The following is a 22,528-nucleotide window of genomic DNA, read 5'->3' as shown; positions in this document are numbered from 1 at the left end:
CTGTCTGCCCATGACATGTAGGCTACAGCGCAGGTTTGTTTAATTGGTCTCTTGTTCCCTGCAGTGTAACACCAAGCATTTCTGATGTTTCCCCAAAGACTATTTTTCTTCCTTTTAATACATTAAAAAAAAGTCCTTTGGCATGATTCCAGAAATGGATGATTTCAGGTGGACGTTAAAGAGCAGCGTTGCTATTGGCTTGTCTGTGCTCAGCTAGCTGTTTATGTGAATTTGACATGATTGAATCATTCGAATGTTTTTGTGTGTCGCTCCTCGTAGCTACGAAACCTGAATGTCCTGGACCTGCGGCACATCTCGGAGCTCAACAATGAGACGGTGATGGAGGTGGTGAGGAAATGTCGCAACCTCAGCTCCCTCAACCTCTGCCTGAACTGGAGCATCAACGACAGGTATGTCACCGGCACCACACACATTGATGCACAGTGGCTTCTCTGGCCCCATACACAACATTCACTGACCTAAGTCAGGCTAGTGAGACAAGGAAATGATCATCATATATGGTCCAGCAGTGGTATTATACTAAGAACAATACTGATCTGTGTGCAAAATAAATAAATCGATCAAAGTCGAGTGAGTCGAGTAGTCGGCAGCAGATTTTGAGACCCTTCTGTTTCATTAAAGGCACCCTGTGGAGTTTCTGGCTCGTAGCTCTGTGGAGCAATGTTTTTATGAGTGGGCCCTTGTTTTGTTTGTATCTCATGCACATGCATGAGGATGCAGATATACATGCACGGGTGACGTGATGCTCACTCCTGCTGATGGCTTCATGCTATTTGACTGATAAACAATTAGTGATGATGGTACTACGACTACTGGCTGACCTAAAGGTGGATGTAAATGATGGAGGTTTCAAAATATGTACAAAAATTGCCTTTGCAAATGTTTCATGGGGAAGGAAATGCATTCAACATTGTTGGGCCATTGTTGGGATACACACTGTTCTGCTGAGAAACAGAGAATACAAACATGTATATTCTCTCTGCACTTTTGTTTGTTCACAAGAATACTCCACTGGGTACTGTACTGGAGGGACAATGGAGAGCCAGTTTGAATGGTTTTTCAATTAAATCAAGTCCTTCACATGCACACATTCAGATACTTGAAATGAAAAGACATGCAAGCATGCAGACACAGAAGATACGCATAAGAATTAAAAACACAAGCAAGAACTTTTTTGTGTGTCTGTCTCGCTGGTCATCTTTCTTTCTGCTCCCACACTGTTTTTTTTTTTTCCTTTTCCCCCTTTTCTCTCTCAAATGGAGAGAACCTGTACAGAATATGATGGCAAGAGTAAACCATCTCCTCTTTTATTTATTAACTTGTGTTTTATTCATACGTTTCTATTTAATCTATTGATTTACAGCTAAGGCTGTGGCTTCTCTGCCAACTGTACTCCCACTCTGGCTTAGGAGTGTGAACACAATATTGAATTTACCATGGTGCAAAGCAACAACGGATGCGCGTGTGTGTGCGCGTGTGTGCGTGCGTGCATGCGTGCATGCGTGCATGGGTAAAGTCATTTTTGCATTATTGAGCTAACAGCAGACATGTGGTGGGAAGGTTATGGTAATACCTTACCCGCCTCCTTTCAATCAAAAAACATGGAGTTTGGTGAAATCCTCACAGGAGCACATGGTGTTATCAACTTCACACACACACACACACACACACACACACACACACACACACACACACACACACACACACACACACACACACACACACACACACACACACACACACACACACACACACACACTCATAGGCACAGCCTCGATTGATTCAAGGCTGCATTGATTCCATAATGATATTTACTGCATTGATTCAGGGGCTGTGTATGTGTGTGTGTCTGTGTGTTTGTTTGTGTGTGTGTCTGATTCACCTGTGGGATTACTGGAATTTAAAATGGTGTGTGTGCGCGCGTTGTTGGCAGTCTGTGTGGGCGATAGCGTCAGGATGCTGTGTGTGCGTGGCAGCGTACAGTAGGTGTGGTGTTGGTTTATGAATGAAGCAGAGACAGTAGGGGAGTGAAGGGCAGAGGTGGACAGCCATGGCTGAGGATTCTTACATGCTTGCTGCTCTGATGCTGCTCTGATGTTTGCTCTGCCCTGCCTCCTGGACCTGCGGACCTGTGTGTGCGCGCATCCATGAGCGTGTGTGTCTATATTGTGTATAGGTCGACTGCTGCTCAAGGACTCAGAGCAAATAAAGCCTCCAGTCATAAGCTGCTTTATTGTTACACTTTACAGTCGCACAGCTCGGAGCAGAGCAGAGAGGAGAGGAGGGGGTTTATTTAAAGGGAGAGACCGGATGGGTGGTCGGCACAACATGAAGGAGGTGTATGCGGAACTGTGTGTTTCAGGATTTTTCCATTGGCCCCGGTTGGTCCGCTTTAGTCGCACTGTGCCATGAATGACGTGTTTCCACCTCAGCTGCAGAGGTTAGCTGCACTGCTGTGGTTCTGCTAGCAAGCACACGACCCCGTGCCGTCACGGCCAATGGATTGGCTCAAGAATGTGTCATCATACATAGTGACACGAGAGAGGGACATTTAAAGCAGCATTATCTCACTGATTACCTTAAAATAACAGCTTCAGAGTCATTTGGATGGTACACTGACTTAAAGGGACATTGCAGCGCTATGGGGCACCGAATTGGATGAATTTTTCTGCTGATCAGAGCACAAATAAGACATGAGTTAGGTTGGAAAAATGATCGACGCCAGAGGGGAGTGTGATAGGTGATGATAGGCAGATGGTTCACCCAATTACCTGCCAAGTATTTTTTTGGTGGTGCCTGCCCTTTTCCAAACAGTTTCCATGGACGACTTCCCAGATGGTTCTGTGTTACAAACCATCTGGTGTATCAGGTTAGTTTTTGGCAACACGGAGAAAATACCAAAATCTGCAAAGAACGTTTTTTTTGCCCCACGATAATAATAGCTAGAACCGTGATTCAATAATAACCTGAATCAATAAGCAGAATCTGAATCAAAATTGATTAAATCTAAATAATGGTTAGCAACTCACATAAACACACATGAACACAGACATACACACACTCCAGCAAGAGTCATTTGTCTGATCGGCTGTTTAGAAGTGAGATTTTATTGATGATGGTTTTCTGCCAGAGACGGAGTCTGTGTGTATTTCTTCAGAGGGAGAAGCTGAAATAGTTTATTAAGTTCAAAGAGTCAAAGGTCATGAGGGTCACTGCTGTTGGGGATGTTAACACACACACACACACACACACACCAATTCCTTGCTTGTTGTCGGCCAGATTTACTCAACCCTCCCTTACGTTGGCTCTCTGAGGGTACAGCTGGGTCAGCTTGCGTGTGTGTGTTTCAAGCTGATGACAGTGAGCTGTGAACAGGTAAACAGGCAGAGGAAATGACCCCTTATTTCCAGGATCAATTTGTCCCCCGACAAGGGGCCATTGGAGAGATAGAGCTCTGCGGGAGGTAAAGCATTTCAGTCCCTTCTTCTCTTTTTCTTTCTTCTTGTCTCTCATCTTTTAAAAAAAAAATGAGCACAGTGTCCTCTGGCTCCCCTCATCATCCTCAGTAATAGCCAAAAACAGCGTGCCAGAGTAAGAAAGCGAGAAATGATGACCAAATATGGACTACCCATCGTCACAGTCCGGCGGGCAGATTGTGACAGTAGGACGCCTATTTTTTGGTCACCATCATTTCTTGGGGAGCGAGGATGTGATGTGCTGCAGGTAGGCAGCGTTGGCCCTGTTATTTCCCTGTGTCCTCCTTCCAGCGATGATAGGAGACCAAAGTAGGATTGTGTTTTTCAAATGTCACAGCGTTTGAAAATGGGGAGCGAGTCATGATCAAAGTGGAACAGCGGAGCAAATGGCAGCGCTCACTTTTTAGAACCAAGTTGAGAACACAGTGTCAAAGTTAAACGGTTTTCTTTCATTTTTTGGTGTCTGTTTTTTTTTTTTCATCTTGCAAGAAACTGTGGGGAGCTTTTGTGCCGTGCGCATGGTGTATATGTGGTTTTTGCTGCTATTGTGCGTTTGTTTTGGTTCTTTCATATCTACAGACCTGCTTTTTCCCAGGAGAGACTGCTGATTTTACTCTGCCATTTGTGTAATTAGTTTTTTTTTTTTTCATATTTTATTTCATCTATCCCAGAAGTAAGGAGATAAAACATGTCTTTTATGTGAATCTTATGCTTCTGTTTGTGCAAGTGCGAGTGTGTTGCAATAAAGTCTGTGGTGAAGCCTCCTCAGTGGTTTTGGTCAAAGAGTCAGCATCTATTCTGCTAACATTAACCCTGCTGCTGGACAGACGGCCTGTGCTGACATGAAGATTTATGTGTGTCCCCCTCTGTGTCTGCCTATGTGTGTGTGCGTGTGTGTGTTTGTGAGCAAGCTCTGGTCAGCTGGCCTGCAGTCTTTGCTGAAAGCAGATGCGTGGAGCATGTGAGTCATTTCTTTTATGAGATCTGTATTGTTGGAAGTTGGGCATTTCCCCAAAAGCCCTGGCACTCCTTCCCTCTCTGTCTCTCTCTTTTTCTTCATCCCTCAATCTTTCCGACAGCTTCATTTAAACATGGGAATCAATATTCATCCCTTTTTCCTTCTTCGCTTTTTTCTTCAGGCCAACATTCTTTGCATATCTCTCCATCACTTACGAGCGTCACAAATCACAGCCCAGATTGGGTCTTTTACATTTTTGTTCCCTCTCACAGAAATCTAGACTACATGAGGGATGACTGGGGGCCCTCTCTGACTTTCAGGAGCTTATTAAGCAGGAAATAATTGGAGAAGCATTCTCCCAGAAACGCACCTTCTCTAATGTGCGTGTGGATTTGGAGCCGTTTACAATGGAAACTCATTCCAAATAGCCTCTGTTGCAGCCAGCTGGCAGATCTCGCAGTGCCTGGAGAAGTGTTAAACCCCAAAATCGAATGAGTGTATGATACATCACTGTGATCAATGATGTGTCAAATGACAGTTGGTTGCTCTACTTTGTTTGGCTGCGGTGAAGGTGACCACGGCCTGCATTTGTCGAAGTTCTGAGAGTTACATTTAATAATACTCTTAAGAGCCAACTTAGGAGTGAAAAAATGTGCTAAAAATGAAGACTTACCAAGCGATTTGCTCCCACTTACAGCAAAGTCAAGGAGTAAGATTATATGATTGCATGTGTGCTTAGAGACGTAGTCATGCACAAGGATTTAACCCAGCCTCGCTGCTCATTCTTTGGAAAGATCCGGACACGTCTTCACTCAACTCTACAAACTCACTTTTTACACAAATAGAGAACGCCGTCAGCTGAGCGTTACTGCTGGAAAAAATTAAATCACAATTATAATTCAAACTAAACTGGCTAAAAATTCTCCACTGACCTCAGGAGCTGCTGAATTCAGCCAGAAAGATTCATCGCTGTTACAGAAAGCAGGACACTGTGGGAAATTGAGCAAATCCCTCACATAAGAGGCCATTTCAAGTCTCTACATCTATTGTATAACCTCACCATGCATAGGTTTCCTCCAGGCAACTATTTTTAGGCCCCTCTCCCCTTTTCTTTGGATTTTCTTCCATGTTTTCTAAATGCCATGGAAAATGTCAGCAGAGCCCGAACCAGTGACCGACAGACATTTGTCCTTGTCTTGTTTCTCAACCACCTGTCTCTCCAGATTTGAGGAGAGGTGCTGAAGGGCCTTCCCCCGTCTTTGTCACTTCTCTTTTTCTGCTCTTGTATTTTCACACATACAGCACAAAGATCTACGACTTGAGCGACCACCGGCTACCGCTGCGCAGAATTGCATGCGTCTTATTTCCCTCCGTCCAGGGGGGAAGCAGACCCTGCACTGCGCTCGCATGATTTGTAAATTAAAAACGCAGGCCCGTTTTTATTTAGTCAGGCCTGCCTTGTTGGAGCAGATTTGCTGTCAGCAGAGATTAGAGTCCTGCTTAGCAGAGTGAATACACAAGGAGAGCTAGTGTTGCCCTGTTGTCAGACATGATGGTAAGAAAAGGTGCGGGAAAAAGCAATGAGGTGTAATGGAGTCGGAGTGATTAGGCACGGCAGATGCCCACGTATGCACGCAGCAGTTTTACTCTCAGTTGTCTCTTTCATCTCAGGCTCTTGTTCTTTTTCCTCTGTCTCGTTTTCACACTTCATCTCTCCTCCAGTTGTCTTTCTGTGCTTCTTCCTCTGTCTCTCTCCGACTGTCTTTTCTCTCTCTCTCTCTCTCGCTGTCACACACACAAAGACCGAGGTGATTATTTCTGGCAGGTTGGGTGTGAAAGTGTGTTATGATAAACATGCTGCCGTGGTTATTAATTTTGAGTAATGGCAGCGTCAAACTCCAGTGCCTTGATAAGTATCGGAGATGGAGGAACATTTGTGGCACGGCGCAGAGACACAATGAAGGCAAGCAGCTGGAGCTTATAGGCTACAACAGCGTGAGAGCTGCTGTTGTATCTGGGCACAGATCCAAGGCCAACAGCATCCTGCAATACTCTGAAAAGTCAAACCCTTAACTCACAAAGATATGCATTATGAAATAAGTAAGAGAGGCTCAAGCCTGACCTCTTCAGATGAAGTCTTCCTGCTCGCCACGCCACCCTGCTGCTCCGGGGTCTTTACTTTGATTGGATTGCTCTCATTTCTGGAAGTCATACAACTTGATTTGTGACACACTGTCAGTGGCAGCCGAACAGCTGCAGAATTTAAAGGGGCTTTACGTAATCTTTGACTTTTATCACACTCTTTAGGTGACTGTGGAATTGCAGCACCAACAGGTCTTCGGTGCAGGTCATGGTCAGATTTGCACATTAGAGAGTAGTTGAAGTAGTTAATAAGCGCTGAAATCAGGAGAAAATCAGCAGTGAAGAGGTACTGACTCAAAGTGTCAAACACTTTACCTTTAAAGGTTTTTCATTTTCTGTCAGCCATGCTAATATGACATTTTAGCTACATACTGTCAAACAACCTTTCAGTTTCTTTTAGCATTAATTCTTTGGATTTTGTAAACTGCACCGATGTGAAATACTACTTTTAAATGGCAGATTGCAGTGTCACACTACACCCTAAACAAAGATGTAGCTCAGCAGCGCTTGAATTACCCCGTGAAACGTCCACATGTAATCATTATATGGGAAATCCTGTATCTCTCAGCTGTGGAACCACATTAGACACAGGCCTTGAAGCGCTATTATCTCACAAAATGAATCATGAGCCTGACACTCAAAGTCAGCTAAAATCCATGTTAATCGAATTGTTGACCCTTGACAGCAAAATTATTGGTTCCATTTTGACCAAATAAATTTTTCCTGTAATTAGATTTTTCCTGCGTATAGTTTTACCTTCTGCTCTCTCAGGCTGCCACAGTTATTACTTTAGCCCACGACCAGATCACCAGGAGATAAATGGATTACAGAAGACATGATTTCAAAACATGGCGTGATGCAAACATGCATGTACAGTATTTGTGCATCTTCCAGCAAGGCCTCTGCTTCGCGTGATCTCTCTCTTGATGCTCCCTCTGATCTTATTTTGTCTTTGTTTTGACAGCTTTGTCTTGTTTTTAAGCTTCCATCCAATTCCCTCGTTCTTGTGGGTTGATATTTCTTTCATATCAGTTCCACTCTGAAGGTTAAATTCTGAGTGTTGGGTCATTTATATTTTTTGATTTATCTGTTCAGAAAACAATGAAAAATTCCAAATAATTCACAACATGGTTGTCGGACTTGTTTTCCTACTATGAATCAATTTCAGTCAGCTTGTCAGAAAGGCAAAGGGCATTTTTCTTCCTATTTTCTGACTTTTTCTACAAATCTTTTTTTTTTTTCTTGAACACAATTGTTTATTCCCCTTTTAGTGAAGATTTAATACAGCCTCAGTCATTCCTGCATATTTGCAATTTCACATGACCACCAAAGAACATCTGCATGTCTTTCTCTTCACATATTTATGCATATGCGTGCATATACGTTGGTCTGCTGCCAAACCTAAGTCTGTATCTGTGTGTACATATTTGTAGATGCTTGCCCAGAAATGCATTTTAAGCGCATATGACCTTAAAGCTTTGTGTGCGACTCTCCACCCGGGGAGCCTCGCTGGTTCTCCTCCTGTACAGCGGGCTGCTCGTGTTCACCCTGCAGCTGAATGTGTGGGTCATGTGTAAAAGTGATTTGAGTCACTCAGAATCAGCGTGTCAACCAAGCAATAGGTAATGTAATGACGCAGAAATGTTCTCATGAAGTGCTCCATTGGCCAGGAACCAAAGCGGTGAACTGAGGTTGGCGACACTTCCTCTGTGGAAATGCATGTCCAGCAGCGCTCCATGTTCCCGCACTGAAAAGGAGCAGAAGTCTCTCAACTAACCCTCCAAGCCTTCAAATTACATTCACAAAATGAGACTTCCTTCCTTCAGCGAGATGGTGTAGGTCTTCTCAATGTCAGTTTTTCATCAGACATTAATTGTCCTCCCAGCAAGCACTCTGCTAAATTGGGCACAAAATGGTGCAAATGAAAGGCGGCCGTGTTGAGTGGAGTCTGACAAAGCTACGCAGAAGTGGAAAGTTCATATGAGTAGTTCTCTGTTTGAGTTGGTTTTTGAGCTTGTGGATAGTTTTGTGGTCAGGAGTTCTGAGCACAAGTTGAGGTTTCTGTTTGTAAGTATGTTTGGCTTACAGGTGGTACTCAGTGGGGGCTGTGGCTTATTATGGTTATCCATACTGTGGGGTCACAAAGTTGCCAGTATAATCTAAATGGTAAAGAGACCACGGGGCTCGGCTGCCCTTGTTTCGCCATGCTGGAGACCTGGCATTTGGCCTGTGTTTGAGGACCAAAGCTGTAATTTTCTCTGTTTTCCTCTGTTCTCTTTGGCTTTTGGAAGACTGGGTCAGATGAATAAAACAAAAGCCATATTCAAAATTATTCTTTTGTATGCTCATCCTTTTATGCCGTATTTCTTTATCATCAAATGAGCACATGTCCTCATGCCCTTGTTCCATCCCACCAGCACCTTCTGAAATATTGCTCTGTTCTTTTTCCGTATCGCTGTGCTGCTTTATTGATACCATCCTTTCCCTTCTTTCCTGCCTTCCCTCACTTCCCCTCTTCCCTCCCTTCCTCTCACTGTTGTGCTCTGTTTATCTCCCTCCATCTCTCCCTCTCTTCCCTCCTTTCTCCCCTACAGCGTTCCCCCATTCCCTCTGTGTTGCACTCATTTGTGTGATCGCCTTCTTCTTACCCACAGCACATCCGCTGCCCCAGAAATGAGAGCAGGGAGAGTGGGAGAGCAAAGGGGAGAGCATGATGCAGGGCCCAAGGAATAGGGTTTAATGAAGCCAGCCTAAATGAATTTACTGCTTTCCATTGAGCCGCTCTGTCCCATGTGGCGGACTAGCACCTCAGCCATTGTATCAGAGGCCCCCTCTGTGTTCTGCTACCTGTTTGTCTGACACCTTTGTAATTAGCCACCACTATTGAGTAAAGTAATTGCGTATTAAAGCCATGTTCTGTTAGGGGAACCTCAAAAGTGAACATTTTTATGCAAATGTTCAGCATCAGGCCTAGATTAAGAAAATTACCCAGGGTTTTGAGCGTAGGAGAAATACAGGAAGGCCATTTTCTACCAAAGAAGAAGAAAGGAAATTGAGGGTATCGCAGCATGCTAAATGGATGGAGGGGACCGTGTGACTGAATTTGTTTGGTGGGGTGTGCGTATTAGTCTCCAGGGATAAACGTTTTTGCTGCGTGGCTGATTTACTATTTCAAATTGGTATTTTAAACAGTGCTCTGTGATGGGACTTGAATAACAAAGTAAATTGGAGTTATTAACTGCTATTGTTGCTCACCTAGTTTGGATTAGAAGCTCCTGGGGACAAATAGTGTGCTGATTGTTATTCCGCTTCTTTGTTTTGGTATGCATGTGCTTAATGTGTATGAGTAGCCTCTGGAAAGCCTGTACGTGCCAGCCGCTTGCTTGCAACTCTTGCAGACTGAGGGGCTGTGTAGCACCAACTATTCAGAAATTCACTAAGTTAAGTTTGGTCTAAGTTATTTGTAATTGCTAGCTTGTTTGAAACTAGGGATTTACTAAATCAGGTTTCACTATTTAAATTTAACAGATGTCTTTGCTAGTACATCTGCAGCGCCAAGCAGTTAACTGTGTGAAACAGGAAGTCACTGCAGGATCACAAGCTGTAACATCTGTTAAAAGATACGGGCTGAGTTTCACTTTAATCGTAGAAATACATGGGGCGCAGACGCAACGCGTCTCAAAGAAAACATGAAAACAAAATTCAAAATATTTTATTCCATTTCTGCCTATACATCCCGCTAAATCCTACACACTGGACCTTTAAAATCATGTTATCTTTAAAGATCAAGTGCGGATTTGCTCTTTAATCAAAACAGGTCACACACTGGCAAGCTAACGTTAGCTAATCTCGATATAAGAACTAGTTTGTGTGGTGCAGTTTGCTTTAATTGATGCATAAAGCTTCACTTAATAAACATTTAAGTAAAAAAAAAAAAAAGGAACTTCTAAAGATTTGGTGCAACTGCCTCCTGCACCATAGTGTGACATGTTAGTGCATTTTCTATCTATGTAGAATGTAGCAAGCGTGCACGTACTGTTCACACTCAGCACATGACCTCGCCATCCCAGGACTTTGCAAACACTAATGCAGACGCACACCCACACAAACTCCTCTCCCCCTCCTTTCATTCAGCGCTAACCTGCGTAGGCCATGACATACAGTATGGCCTGTCTGTTTAGATCAGGCCATCAACTTCTGAACCTCAAATTTAATGTTCAGCTGGAGCAGAATGATGCATAAACACTCTCCAGACACCCCCAGAAAGTCTGGGAAATTTGCCTTCCTCCTGGAAACTTTAACTTGCTAATTTTATTTCAGTCGCAACTCATTTGATGCTCAGAAATCCCCTCCTCTGTCATGTAGCTCATGAGCGAAACCCAAAGGGAAAACTGTGTACTGTATATTTCCCGTGTGCGCCTGCATTTATTCTTTTGTGCATTTATTTTCTTGTTTTCTTGAGCGCAGGTCATATCTGAGTTTCGTTTCAGGTTCCTTGTTTTGATTAACAGGAGCTGACCGACTAAAAGGAGGGACAGGCGGGTTAAATTTGTTTTTTCAGTCGTGCACAAGGTCAGTGACAGCAGCAGGGAGAGATTTATTGTCTTGCCAAAGGACACTTCAGCAGGACATTTACTTGCTATTCCAGAGAGGTTGTACAACGGCCTTTAGGTGGAAAGATGGACTCCCAATTCAGTATGCTGTCCTGCACATTAAATGAATATTAAGCAGCCGGTAGTTGCAGCTGTAGTTTCTGTTAAAGTTCACATTTGAGGAATCATGGGCAATAAACATCTCTGACGTTTTAATATTTGCTTTGTTGGACCTGAAGAGCGTTTGGACTTATCTGATGCTCAGCTCTTATAGTGTGCTAAAGCTCCCGTGTTTTTTACTGTTGGAGGTCCGCTTCCATTACCTACTAAGCCTTTGTCAGATTGCGGGGCTATGAAGCGGTCCCCTATCGCCACCAGTGACAGTGGTTTCCAAGTCCCAGTCTATTCAGCTCACGCCGCCACCCTTCAGAGACTGGTAATAACTATTTACTCAGGCTTATACATTCTCACCCCCTCACTTAGATTTTTTTTCTGTTTTCTTCCCTCGCTCCATTCATCCTCCTCCATTTACAGGATCCATATTTTCTTTCCTCCCTCGCTTTCTTCTTCCCTCTCTCCATCCTTTTCTCCTTCTCTGGCGTCATCTTTCCTTTCATCAAAGCAATCACTATTTAAACTCTCCTTTGCTCCAAGGTCCTGTCAGATCCCTTCGAAGCCAAACACTATTAAAAGAGGTCTCTAGAGCTTAGCCAGTGTGTGTGTGTGTGTGCGCGCATGTGCGTGCGTGTGCATGTATATGTACAGTAGGTGTGAATTTCGCTGCTGTATTTCACAGCTGTGTGGTAATATGTGTATGTATCCACATTGGGGTTGAGGGTATCTTCCTTTTTGATCCTTCGAATCTTCAATAAGAGCGTGAACTCTGGTGGGAAATCTATTGGCAGCCGATTCAGAAGATTACGGAAATTCGGCATAGCGGGAGGCAGTAAAAAGGTGGTTGTGGTCGGGGGTGAGAGGGGTTGGAAGAGTTTGCCATAACCCAGAGAGAGTAAAAATATGAATAGAGTGTGGCGGCGATGACCTTGTGGTATGAGGTTTTGTGTCCTGTTGCTGGCTCTGCTTAGCCAAATGGGAAAACGATTCAAGCATTTGTTGGAACACATACACACACACACAAATATGCACATACAGTACGCCCAAAAGCAGAAAGAAATGCACTCTCTGACACTTGCACACAGACAGTTGCCTCCTTATCAATACACATGCCTTCAAACAACCTGCTCAGCTCTTCTGTTAGAGAAACAAAATCTTCATTATGGTACAAAACACACGTTATCACATTAAAAGTGTGTTTACGCCTCTTAAAATTCTATGGCTGAAATAATTATTTTCATTACCAATTCATTTGCTGATTATTTTCTTATTATTTGGTTTATGGAAAGTGTAGAAAGAACAGCCGGGTAATGTTGAGCACAAGTTGGTGTCTGTAAATGTCTAGTTTTGTCTCACTGACAGTCAAAAAACCCAAACAAGTGCAATTTGCTGTAAGTTAAGATCAGGATTAGCAGCACATTTTGACACTGGAGAAGCTGGAACCATCAAATGTTCAGTAAGTTTGCTTGAAAAGTTCCCTGAAAAAAACATTTTTTTTATTGATCAACTTCTCAATTAATCAACAAATCCCTCTAATTTTTTATTCTGAGCTTGGCTGTAAAAGCCTCCAGCCCAAACATAAAAAAAGAAGCAGTAATAAACACTGTGCCAATACCAAACAGATGTTTAGCACTGCTAGGAGTCATATTTCACCGTTTGAGGCAGCTCACCCACTGCTTCTGTCGTTAATGAACTTCTTATCTGATGAGTAAGGATGGGAATTTTTGACTTTTGAGACTGTTAATACGTCTCATACGAAACACTGTCTCAAACAAACCAGACTTTTCTTAATTATTTGAACCAATGTGCCAGTGTAGCGTGGCTACGTGCCTGTCACATTAAGATCGTTAATGTGATTTGTTGCTGCTGAGAATGTGCAGAGTTAAAATGTAATTCCTCATTCACATATTATGTTTTATTTTAGGCTTTAAGGCATCTCCCTGACCCGGCTGACCAGGTGTCTATTTGGAGAGATGGATTTAGAGAGGTAGAAAATGAGAGAGCGCGAGACCTGTTTCATTAGCAGATTGAAGGGGCTGTAATGTGATGGCTGGTTGAGAAGGCTACTTAAATATGATAGGCCATTAGCTATTCATCCTTACTGCACTATTAATGCAAGGTATGGAAAATGCAATCATGCAAATCACTCTTCGATCAGATCCTTTCATGGAGGAATAAATGCTGACGCGTTGGAGGGGAGGGAGCGTTACGAATGAGGTGGGCAGAGGAGTGAGGAGGAGGAGGATGACAGAGAGAGAGGCAGAGGTTTGAGGTCCACGACTTTCTCCTTTTCCTCCTCTTTCCAGTCTCATTTCTGTCTTTGTCCTCAGTCGTTTATCAGCACCTCGTCTGGTTCATTTAAAGATGTCATGGATTATGGCCGACACGTCACGGCATCAGGAGAGAGACGTGGCAGTGAGGCTTGTCAGGTGCTCTGTCTTCCTCTGCTCTTTGCTTCTCATCTTCAGCTGCATTAGCATAAATTAGTTTGGGTATTTAGCATAGCAAAGGAGCAGTACATAATGCATATTAAGAAAGACTCCAGTTATAAGAAAAAACACTGAGGGCCATTTTGAGCCTTAGAAGACGATTTATTATGCTTAGAATTAGGTGACAGCATCACACAATAAGTGTAATGGTTAGTAACTGTGGAGGTGAGGGGTTAGTTTTGTTTTTGTCTGCCTTGGTTTTGTGTCCCTTTGCATACAAAATAAAACCGAGAGCAAAATCCACTGGGTCTGCTTTAAAAGTGGAGTTTCATCCTGTTGACTGACTCTGGCCTCTAACGGAGGTCAGGGTAAGTGTCAGTGTGGTCCACCAGCTCTGCTATTTGTCTAAAACACTTTTCTGGCCAATAAGAAATGACCCTAGCAGGCAGATCGGTGTGTGTCCCTCCGACACAGTCAGCTGTTTACAATCTGACAAAACAGCTGGAGAAAATATTGAGTGCAGATTTTGAATGTAGTGCACATGAATCATCAAACATTCATAAAAAAGGAACACAGAATTTTCCAAATTTAGGCTTATGGTTTCACATCAGATCGTATTGAAGGTGGCACATTTATATGGTGTACTTAGCTCTTTCCAGTAAAATGTACTCACAGATGGACAATGTGGATTATCACAGTATTAAACTTTAGCCTGAGCAGCCACCAAAATATTGCTGTCAGTGAATTAGCTTAATAAAACAGCTAAACCTCTCGATTAAGCGGAAAATCCAGCGGTAAACGGTAAATGAATTAACTTTAGGAAGGGGTTATGGATTATACAGCACAAGCTTTTATGTTATTAAATGGTTACGCTGGCTAAAATGTGACGTGGAAACTTGATTTGGATGTAATACGCAGGGTCTGATAACTCAGTTGTAACAACAGTGCGGTGCCCCAACGCTCCCTCTTAAATCTTGCTCAGTTTTTTGCATCAGTCCTCTTTTTATACACTGGGTGAGATATGGCTCTCCTTGGATAGTCACTTTGAGCAATTGAACCTGACAGTGAATTTCCCAAAAATACTTTTACAGCCTCTCGTAAAGTACTTCATCAGGCCTCAAAATTGTTGATTAGCATATTCACCTAGGATTGGCTCATGCAGTACACTTTAAATTAATAAGCTACTAACTGTACAACACTTCATAAGAGAGAGAGAGAGAGAGAGAGAGAGAGAGAGAGAGAGAGAGAGAGAGAGAGAGAGAGAGAGAGAGAGAGAGAGAGAGAGAGAGAGAGAGAGAGAGAGATGGATGCCTTTTTTGCCACCTTGTGAAATATGTAATACATCTTCATTTTAACGGGTGTTGTAAATGTCAGGGCACAGATCTTCTCTTAATGAAAAGATCACCCGCTGTCCAAACTTTGACAAATGTATCTGGTTTGAGCTGAAAACTGGGGAGTCATCTCCCAGTTCCAACAGTTTGGATGAGCGTTAACAAACTCAAGCTGTTGCCTCCCTCTGTGCGACTCAGGAGTTGATCAGTTTCAGATTAAATGCTGCTGCATCATCTGCTGTCGTCGCTGTCCGTGCCGTTGGTCACTGGCGAAATGTCGGACGGTGATTAACTTCAGTCCATAAGTCACTTAATCTAACATTAAGTCCGCTTCGGATGAGAGATTCAGCTGGACTCTGAGCAAGAACTAGACTACAGATGACCCACGCTGTTCGTGAATTGTACATTTCTTGCTCGATGTTTCTCCACATTGAAGCAGCAGAACAGGATCCCATGAACGATCGTCAGCCTCCCATCTGCACTTTGACAGATGCTGCATCACAGTTGGATGTTACACCCCATTGTGCTGTAAGTGATTTGGCTGACCCTAAACTTCAGAAACCATGCATTTCTGCAGTGAGTCAAGGTGCTTCATTAATTTTGCTGGCTGTGCGGCTTTTATTTGTCTATTGCTTTTCATCCTGCAAGATAAAAAGAATGGGCAAAGCTCTAATCCAAACTCATTTCATCCATGCAGAGTTGCTCTCAATTTGCATAATTGCATGTGTTTAACAAATCATCAGTGCATATGAAAAATATATCTCATTTTCATGTTTAACTGAATTCAAATTGTTGCAGGAATATAATGTATGTGTTCATTAAACTCAGAAATTCAGAGGTCAAAGTCTTTTTTTTTCCCCCTTCAGGTTTTAAAACGTTCGCTTTGCAGAGGTATGAGCACACGGCGTGGTGTGTTCACAGCCTGGAGCTGGTAGTGTGGGCCGCTTCAAAGCTATATCCAGCGTGCTGGGCTGTGATTGCAGAAAGGTTAGCATGGGTTTGAGGATCTGAAAAGCGTTAGATAGCGCAGGCTGCTGGCAATTTGCTCTCAAACCCGCCAGCAAAACTTTTTCTTCTGCTCTTCTTCCCACGGTTTTATGCAAACTTACAACGATGTCACTGACATCAATTTACCCCTAAAAGTTGTTCCGCACTGGGCCGTTATGAAGCTTTCGCTATCATAGAACGTCCTCAGGGAAAGTGAGAACAGGGAGAAAACGAAGAATCAGCATATAGATGGAGCTTTGTTTTCTCCCCATTTTACAGCTCACAGGTGCAGTGGCTTTGCCATAAAGTGCAGGACGAGCCATTTAGAGTATAGTGTTATAAGATTTTTTTGTACTCCAGAGGACAGGAGCACTGTCTATACTTTACACAGGCTTCCTGTCTTTCAGTCATTTCCTTATATACGTTTCATAATGTCACTTCATAACAGGCCTGCCCTCCATAGCAGGGGAAATTAACAGGATGTGAATAATAAATGAGGCTCTAATTGATTAGACTTCTGGCCCGGACAGATTATATAGCTACGCCCTTGATATTAATACTTCAGTCAACAAAATCAATACGTTCAACTATGAGAAACCAAGAGAAAGAAAAACAGTGTTTTCACTGTATCGATCCGGCTCTTTAATCTTGTGAATTTAGGAAAATTTAAACAGTTAGCACAGTGGTTTTTATGCCAAAGTGGAACAAAATAGATCAGTGTCCATCTTCTGGTTGGGAAATAGCTGAATGAAAAATGAAAATACACTTAGATCATTGTTTCGGGGGAAACAAGAGGTGTTTTTTCATTGTGAACTATCATTATTATTTTTCAGATTTATTTATTTTTTTTTGCCTTTTATTGGATAGCAACAGTTGAGATTCAGAGATACGAGGGGGGGGGGGGGGGTCGACGTGCAGTCGACGTCGCTGTCCAGCATCAATTCAGAGACATTGACTTTGTTTTTTTTATTAGTTATGTTAAAGTGGTTGATTAATATCCAGTACTGTAGCTTTGAGTCTATTTAAATCATTAAAACTGTGCTGATGAAAACTGGCGTGCACCTATTCTTTTGTCCTTATTTTAGCATTTTTCTCAGCATGTATGCTAATGTTATGGCTCTGTCACTACAGAGAGGAAACAGGAAATTCAGAGCAGCGATGGTTAATCATGGCCGCATCCGGAGACGGAGGGCACAGAAGGACTCCGGCGGTGACGGCCGTTGTTGTTTTTCATAACCCCGGTCTGCTCTGCTGTGGCGAGCCTGTTTTTATTTTCACTTTGGACTACTTAACTGTTTTTTTTTTTTTTCCCCTGAAAGCCGTCCCGCATTACAGCTGCTTTCAAGCACGTTCATCTATCACAGGAAGGAAGAGAGGCCGAGGTGGGCGAGGGGAAAGAAACGGGGAGAGAGAGCGAGAGAGCATGAACAAATGTAGTGACTGCTAATGGCTTTATTGGAATGATACCAGTTATTAATTGTTCTGCCCCCTCTTAAAAAAAGACAGAGTGAAAAAAGAAAGGTTGAGTTAAGGGAGAGGAGGAGCCACAATCTGTAACATGCTGTCTCAACTAATAGCTGGAAGTCAGCTTTTACTGATGGCAGGATGGCTCTTTCCTAATTGATGTGTGTGTGTGTGTGTGTGTGCGTGCGTGCGTGCGTGCGTGCGTGCGTTTCCACTTCCAGACGGCGTGCGTTGATGTAGGAATGTGAGTGTCTGCTTTCCAGTGTGTGTGTGTGTTCGTCAGTGTGTGTGTGTGTGTGTGTGTGCGCGCTGTAAATCTAATCACTGTTCGTGTGAGGTAATGTGAGTGGAAGGCTAATATTGTCCATGTCACCAGTCTTCCTCAGGCATGTCAGCAGAGACAACCTGTCCTTGTCCCCTTGTCTCCTCTTTGCTCCGTCCGTCCCTCACTTCTGGCTCTCTCTGCGGGCCAAGCGTCTTTTCTTCTTCAGTGAAACAACTTTTGACAGTGAGAAATCAAAGCGGCGAATCAAAGCGGCGCAGTATTTTTCTTCTTGTCCTCTGGCTATTCATTTTCAGACCCTCATTCTGGTCCAAAGAAAACCCTTTAAGGTTTTGTCGGACGGTTGCAGTGTATCAGCGTTTCCCACCTCTGCCTCAGCTTCAAGTACATACCTGCCAACACACACAATAGGAGTGCAGATGCAATCCCTCCGAGCTGATTTGATCATCTGAAAATGAACGCCACCAGTCACAAAACCCATTCATCGCAAGCGTTCCTCCCCACATGTCGAAATGTCTTTATGACCCAATGCTAAACCGCTGTGAAGCGCCGATTGGGATATTTGTCTCAGCTGCTTAGGTAGCGCTGAAGGCCTTCGCAGGGCACTGAGGAGAGGGTGAGTGTCCAGAGGGAATGGGGTGATTATCACGTCCCTGGATATAGCTACTTTCACTCTGTGATTAACCTCTGCTAGTGTGTGGGGTGTTTTATTGAGGTGTGCTCGAGTGTGTGTGCGCGTGTGCCAGGTGATTGGGCCGGAGGTGTAGATCTAATGGAGCCAAAGGGATGATTACGCTGAAAAGGTCGGATTCGTCTCCACTTCATGAAATTAACACACAGAGATGTTGGATGAGAAATGCGGACACAGAGGGAGGGAGACGGGGAGGACATGGAGGAGAGACTGAAGCTCCTTTGCACACATGCAGCCTGTTCCTGAAGTGTTCGGGAACTTTTCTGCACGGGGTCATGCTGGATTGGGTGGTATGACAGTACAGTGCGGTGGAGCTATTCCTTACACTTTGCACACTGTCATTCACAGTGTGTGCACCGCAGGCTGCTACACATGTGGTTTACTTTACTTTCTTATGTCACTGTACCTTTAGGTGCAAGTATGTGACTTGCGTGCACATGTTTTTAGAGCTTTTCAAAGTGTTTCAAAGTCATTATTTATTCACACAGCATGTCTTTGTACCCAAAATCCCAGCCTGTATGAGCTGTAGACAGGCTGTGCCTCTAATGGTGGCCTTTTTAATCATGTATGAGAATAAAGAAATGCTGTTTTGTACTGTTGTGCCTCCTTCAGTGGGTTGTGACAGATTGTGTTAAGAGTGACACCACTCCACTGAAGATTACAACCATTGTGACAGGCACTGTGTTTGGAGTCAGGACACTGATGCCTCAGTGACTGAAACAAGAATAAATTGGACCAGATGGAAGAGAGCGCTGAACTTCAAACCACCGAGTCGCACTTCAAACGCTCCCTCTTCAAATTCTCTGCGCAAAGTCATCATTGACATTGTGTTTAGTTTGCACACGGAGGATGTCAGGCTCGGTTTCTCGTTGTCAAGGCGTGTTCTTGACTGGAAGGTGAGGATGGCGTTTAATATGAATTTTAGAAGGTTTGTGCTTCTGACTTGTCTCTTGTACAACTTAATGTAAGGTGAAAACATGAAGGTCAGCTGGTTTCAGACAGGGAGAGACGAGTCGGTTTGAGATTTAAATGTGTGATAGCATGTGGGTGCCCTGGTGGCCGAGGGGTTGAACTATCCAAAAACATAAAGCAAACTGCATCATCTGCTATCATTGCACAACAGGGCAACTGTATTATTACTCCATACTGAGTTTCCAACAGTATTTTATAGCCAAGGTAGGCCAGCTTGCCTGAAACAAAAACCGCCCCCACTAACATAAAAATTATTACTTTAGAAATAAAATGGAATAAAACCTTAATCTCCAGGGCAAAAGTGCTGCGGTGCTATTTCACACACAGTGTGATATATATTTAATGACTGTGACTGTTGTTTAGGCTTTCATCTACTAACTAAATTGATCATGAGACAAGATGCCTTAGGATCCGGGTGGCGCTCCACCTTGGCTCGGAAATACCTCAGGAATACATGAATAATTTTTTCCTTTGCCTCGCAGGTGTAATGGCCTTTGAATTTAAAGGTATAATATGAAATATTTCCACATTACACAAATGTATAAAAACAACTAAAACGCATGTTATATTGTTGAATTGTGTTCTTGCATTAACACAGATGTTTCCAACGACGCCCAGGAAAACACAGGAAACATCAGATTATACGTCAGGGGGTGAGAAAGGAAGTCGGCGAACTAGCCAGCCAGCTGCTGTATTATTATTATTATTAGTTTGTATTGCTCACTCGTGATGGAGCATGATTATTCATTTTCAACTCCCAGGATCCCACGCTGCTAAACGATGTCATCAAACTCCATCTTTTGTTGTTGTTTTGAGGGAGCAGACATGACACAGGGCGTGTGCTTTTCATGCAAATGGTGTGTTTTGGAAAAATCTGCCACTGGAATTTGTTATTTAGAGGCTTAATTGTGGCTCAACACAGTGAAATAATTCAGCATGTGGCCGCTTGTAGCGTCTCCCTGCTCCATCCTGACAGTGACTACCACTTCTTCTGAGAGCGCGTTACAGCTCCTCCTCACGCACACACACACACACACACACGCACGCACGCACGCACGCAGGCACGCACGCACGCACGCACGCACGCACGCACACACACGCAGCTTTGGACCACTTGACCTTGGTTGCTATGACAGCAGCAGTAAAGGCTGCGCTGAGGTGTCAGCGTGTCTCTTTGACGTGTCCCGCAGGCGCACCAACCCCCGGCCCACCCGTGTTCTGCGTTTGTGTGTATGTGTGTAATGATGATTAATACCTTTGTTTTGAAAGCCAGCAGAGAGTTGTTGTGCGTTTGCATCTGTGTGTGTGTGTGTGTGTGTGTGTGTGTGTGTGTGTGTGTGTTGTGTTGTGTGTGTGCGTGCGTGCGTGTGTCTGTGTGTGTGTTTGGCTCCGTGTGTCGGTGATCATGTGCTCGCCTCCGTCTGACTGTGCGAGCGTGTTTTTGCCTGTTTGTGTGCATCAGTGGTTTCCACGCCTCGTACGCTCCGAGCTGTCACCGGCATGATTGTTGTTTATAGTTTTGACATCTTGCACCTTGTCCCCGTTGTTCATCAACCTCTTTCTGCGCTTGCGAGAAGTTTTTGATTTAGTCTGGTCTCGCGGGTCACGTCGGCCGTCAACATGTTCTGGTTTTAAAATGTTTTGAGTGGAGAGGTGGTGGCTTCGCTTTTACCAAGCATCAATTAGAGTGACACTCTGAACCTCTCCTAATGAGTTGTTTATCTCCCAACCTTTCAGTTCATACCACCTGTAGGAATCTCTCATTAATATGTTTTTGGGAAATTAGTCCTGATGACACATTTAAATTACTTTGCAAAGAAAAATAACATTATGCAAAGTCGTCTCAACAGCCGTGTGCACATTTCTGGGATTTCTTTTGGTTGATTTCATGTTTATGGAAAAAGGTAATGTCTGCGCACACATGCCATGAAAGTTTAATAATGACAATGTCCTGAAGCTGCTTGGATCTTCCTCAGGTCAAAATGTCTGAAAAATGGAAACCGCAGCCATATTTATACATCATGTACACCGATAGGGTGACCAGCACGGTGATGACAGGTGTGGTTAACCGCCCAGGGTTATAAACATCAAAAAACATTTAACAATTCAGTGAACTACGCAGAAAAAGGGACATTAAAAAACACTAAGCCACATCAGCTCCATCATCCAGCACTGTTTTACTGCTTTTCTCTGTCTGCTCTACCTTTTTCCTTGTACTTTAATGAATTGTTAATTGTTTTTTGGTACTTATCACCCCGGGCCGAGTGGGATCGAAGCGCTGCCATCATTAAACTTCTGTGTGAGTGTGCAGGCGTTACCTTTTCTCATTTACGCTGTTTTCTGATGCCTTTCACCTGCGTGACGTGCGTGTAACGGCTCAGCTTCAACCCGATTCAATGTTTGTATCATAAACACAGTTTCAGAGAAGTATTGTTGATATTCAGAGCCCTTATTATCACCTTTCTTATTATTCCCCCCAACCTTAATTCTTTGCTGCTACAGTGACCCAGTTTCCTTCCTGGGATTAATCAATCATCAAACATAAGATACCTGTCAAGTCAAATGACCTGAGAATTTCCCATGTCACATTCAGCCGGAAGCAGCTTCTATAATGGCAGAGATGCATTTTGACATAATCCTACACAGTTTACCTTAAACGCCGTTCGAATGGAAACAGACTGTATCTTTTCTTTTTTTGTATTTTCTCATTATTATGCACATTTTGGATTATTCTGTATATCTTTGAATGGCTTTTCTGTTATCAGTATTAAGCTCCAAACTAAATGTTCTCTTGCAGTGTGAGTGTGCACCAACACAGAAAGTGGTGACGACTAGAAATAATTCATATTTGTCCAACGAATAACAAGCATTCCTGTACACAGTCAGTGCTCTGAAATCATTCCCCCTGTGTGGCTGTTGCTCTGTTTTTTAGTTTATAAATCTGATTGCGAATCATCAACTTTGATACAGATGTCATATCAGAGAGGTTTTCATGCTCGTGTTTAAACCAGACAACATGGAACAAAGATTCCCGGTGGACAGGCAGTCAGGCAGGGAGGCTGGAAACA

The 22,528-nt window shown here is 43.4% G+C and overlaps 1 protein-coding gene across 1 annotated transcript in view; it reads left to right on the top strand.

The window, feature by feature from the left end:
• Nucleotides 1-22,528, top strand: part of fbxl17 (F-box and leucine-rich repeat protein 17) — a 214,185-nt gene that overhangs the window by 82,156 nt on the left and 109,501 nt on the right. The window contains exon 8 of the mRNA XM_070963623.1: nt 280-410. Coding sequence (XP_070819724.1) covers nt 280-410 — 131 coding nt within the window. The remainder of the gene's footprint in view (nt 1-279; nt 411-22,528) is intronic.

This window comes from Chaetodon trifascialis, chromosome 6 (genome assembly GCF_039877785.1).
Source record: "Chaetodon trifascialis isolate fChaTrf1 chromosome 6, fChaTrf1.hap1, whole genome shotgun sequence".
In the NCBI taxonomy this organism is placed as follows: domain Eukaryota; kingdom Metazoa; phylum Chordata; class Actinopteri; order Chaetodontiformes; family Chaetodontidae; genus Chaetodon; species Chaetodon trifascialis.
Note: the sequence above shows the minus strand (reverse complement) of the source record. Positions and strands in the feature narration are given on the sequence as shown.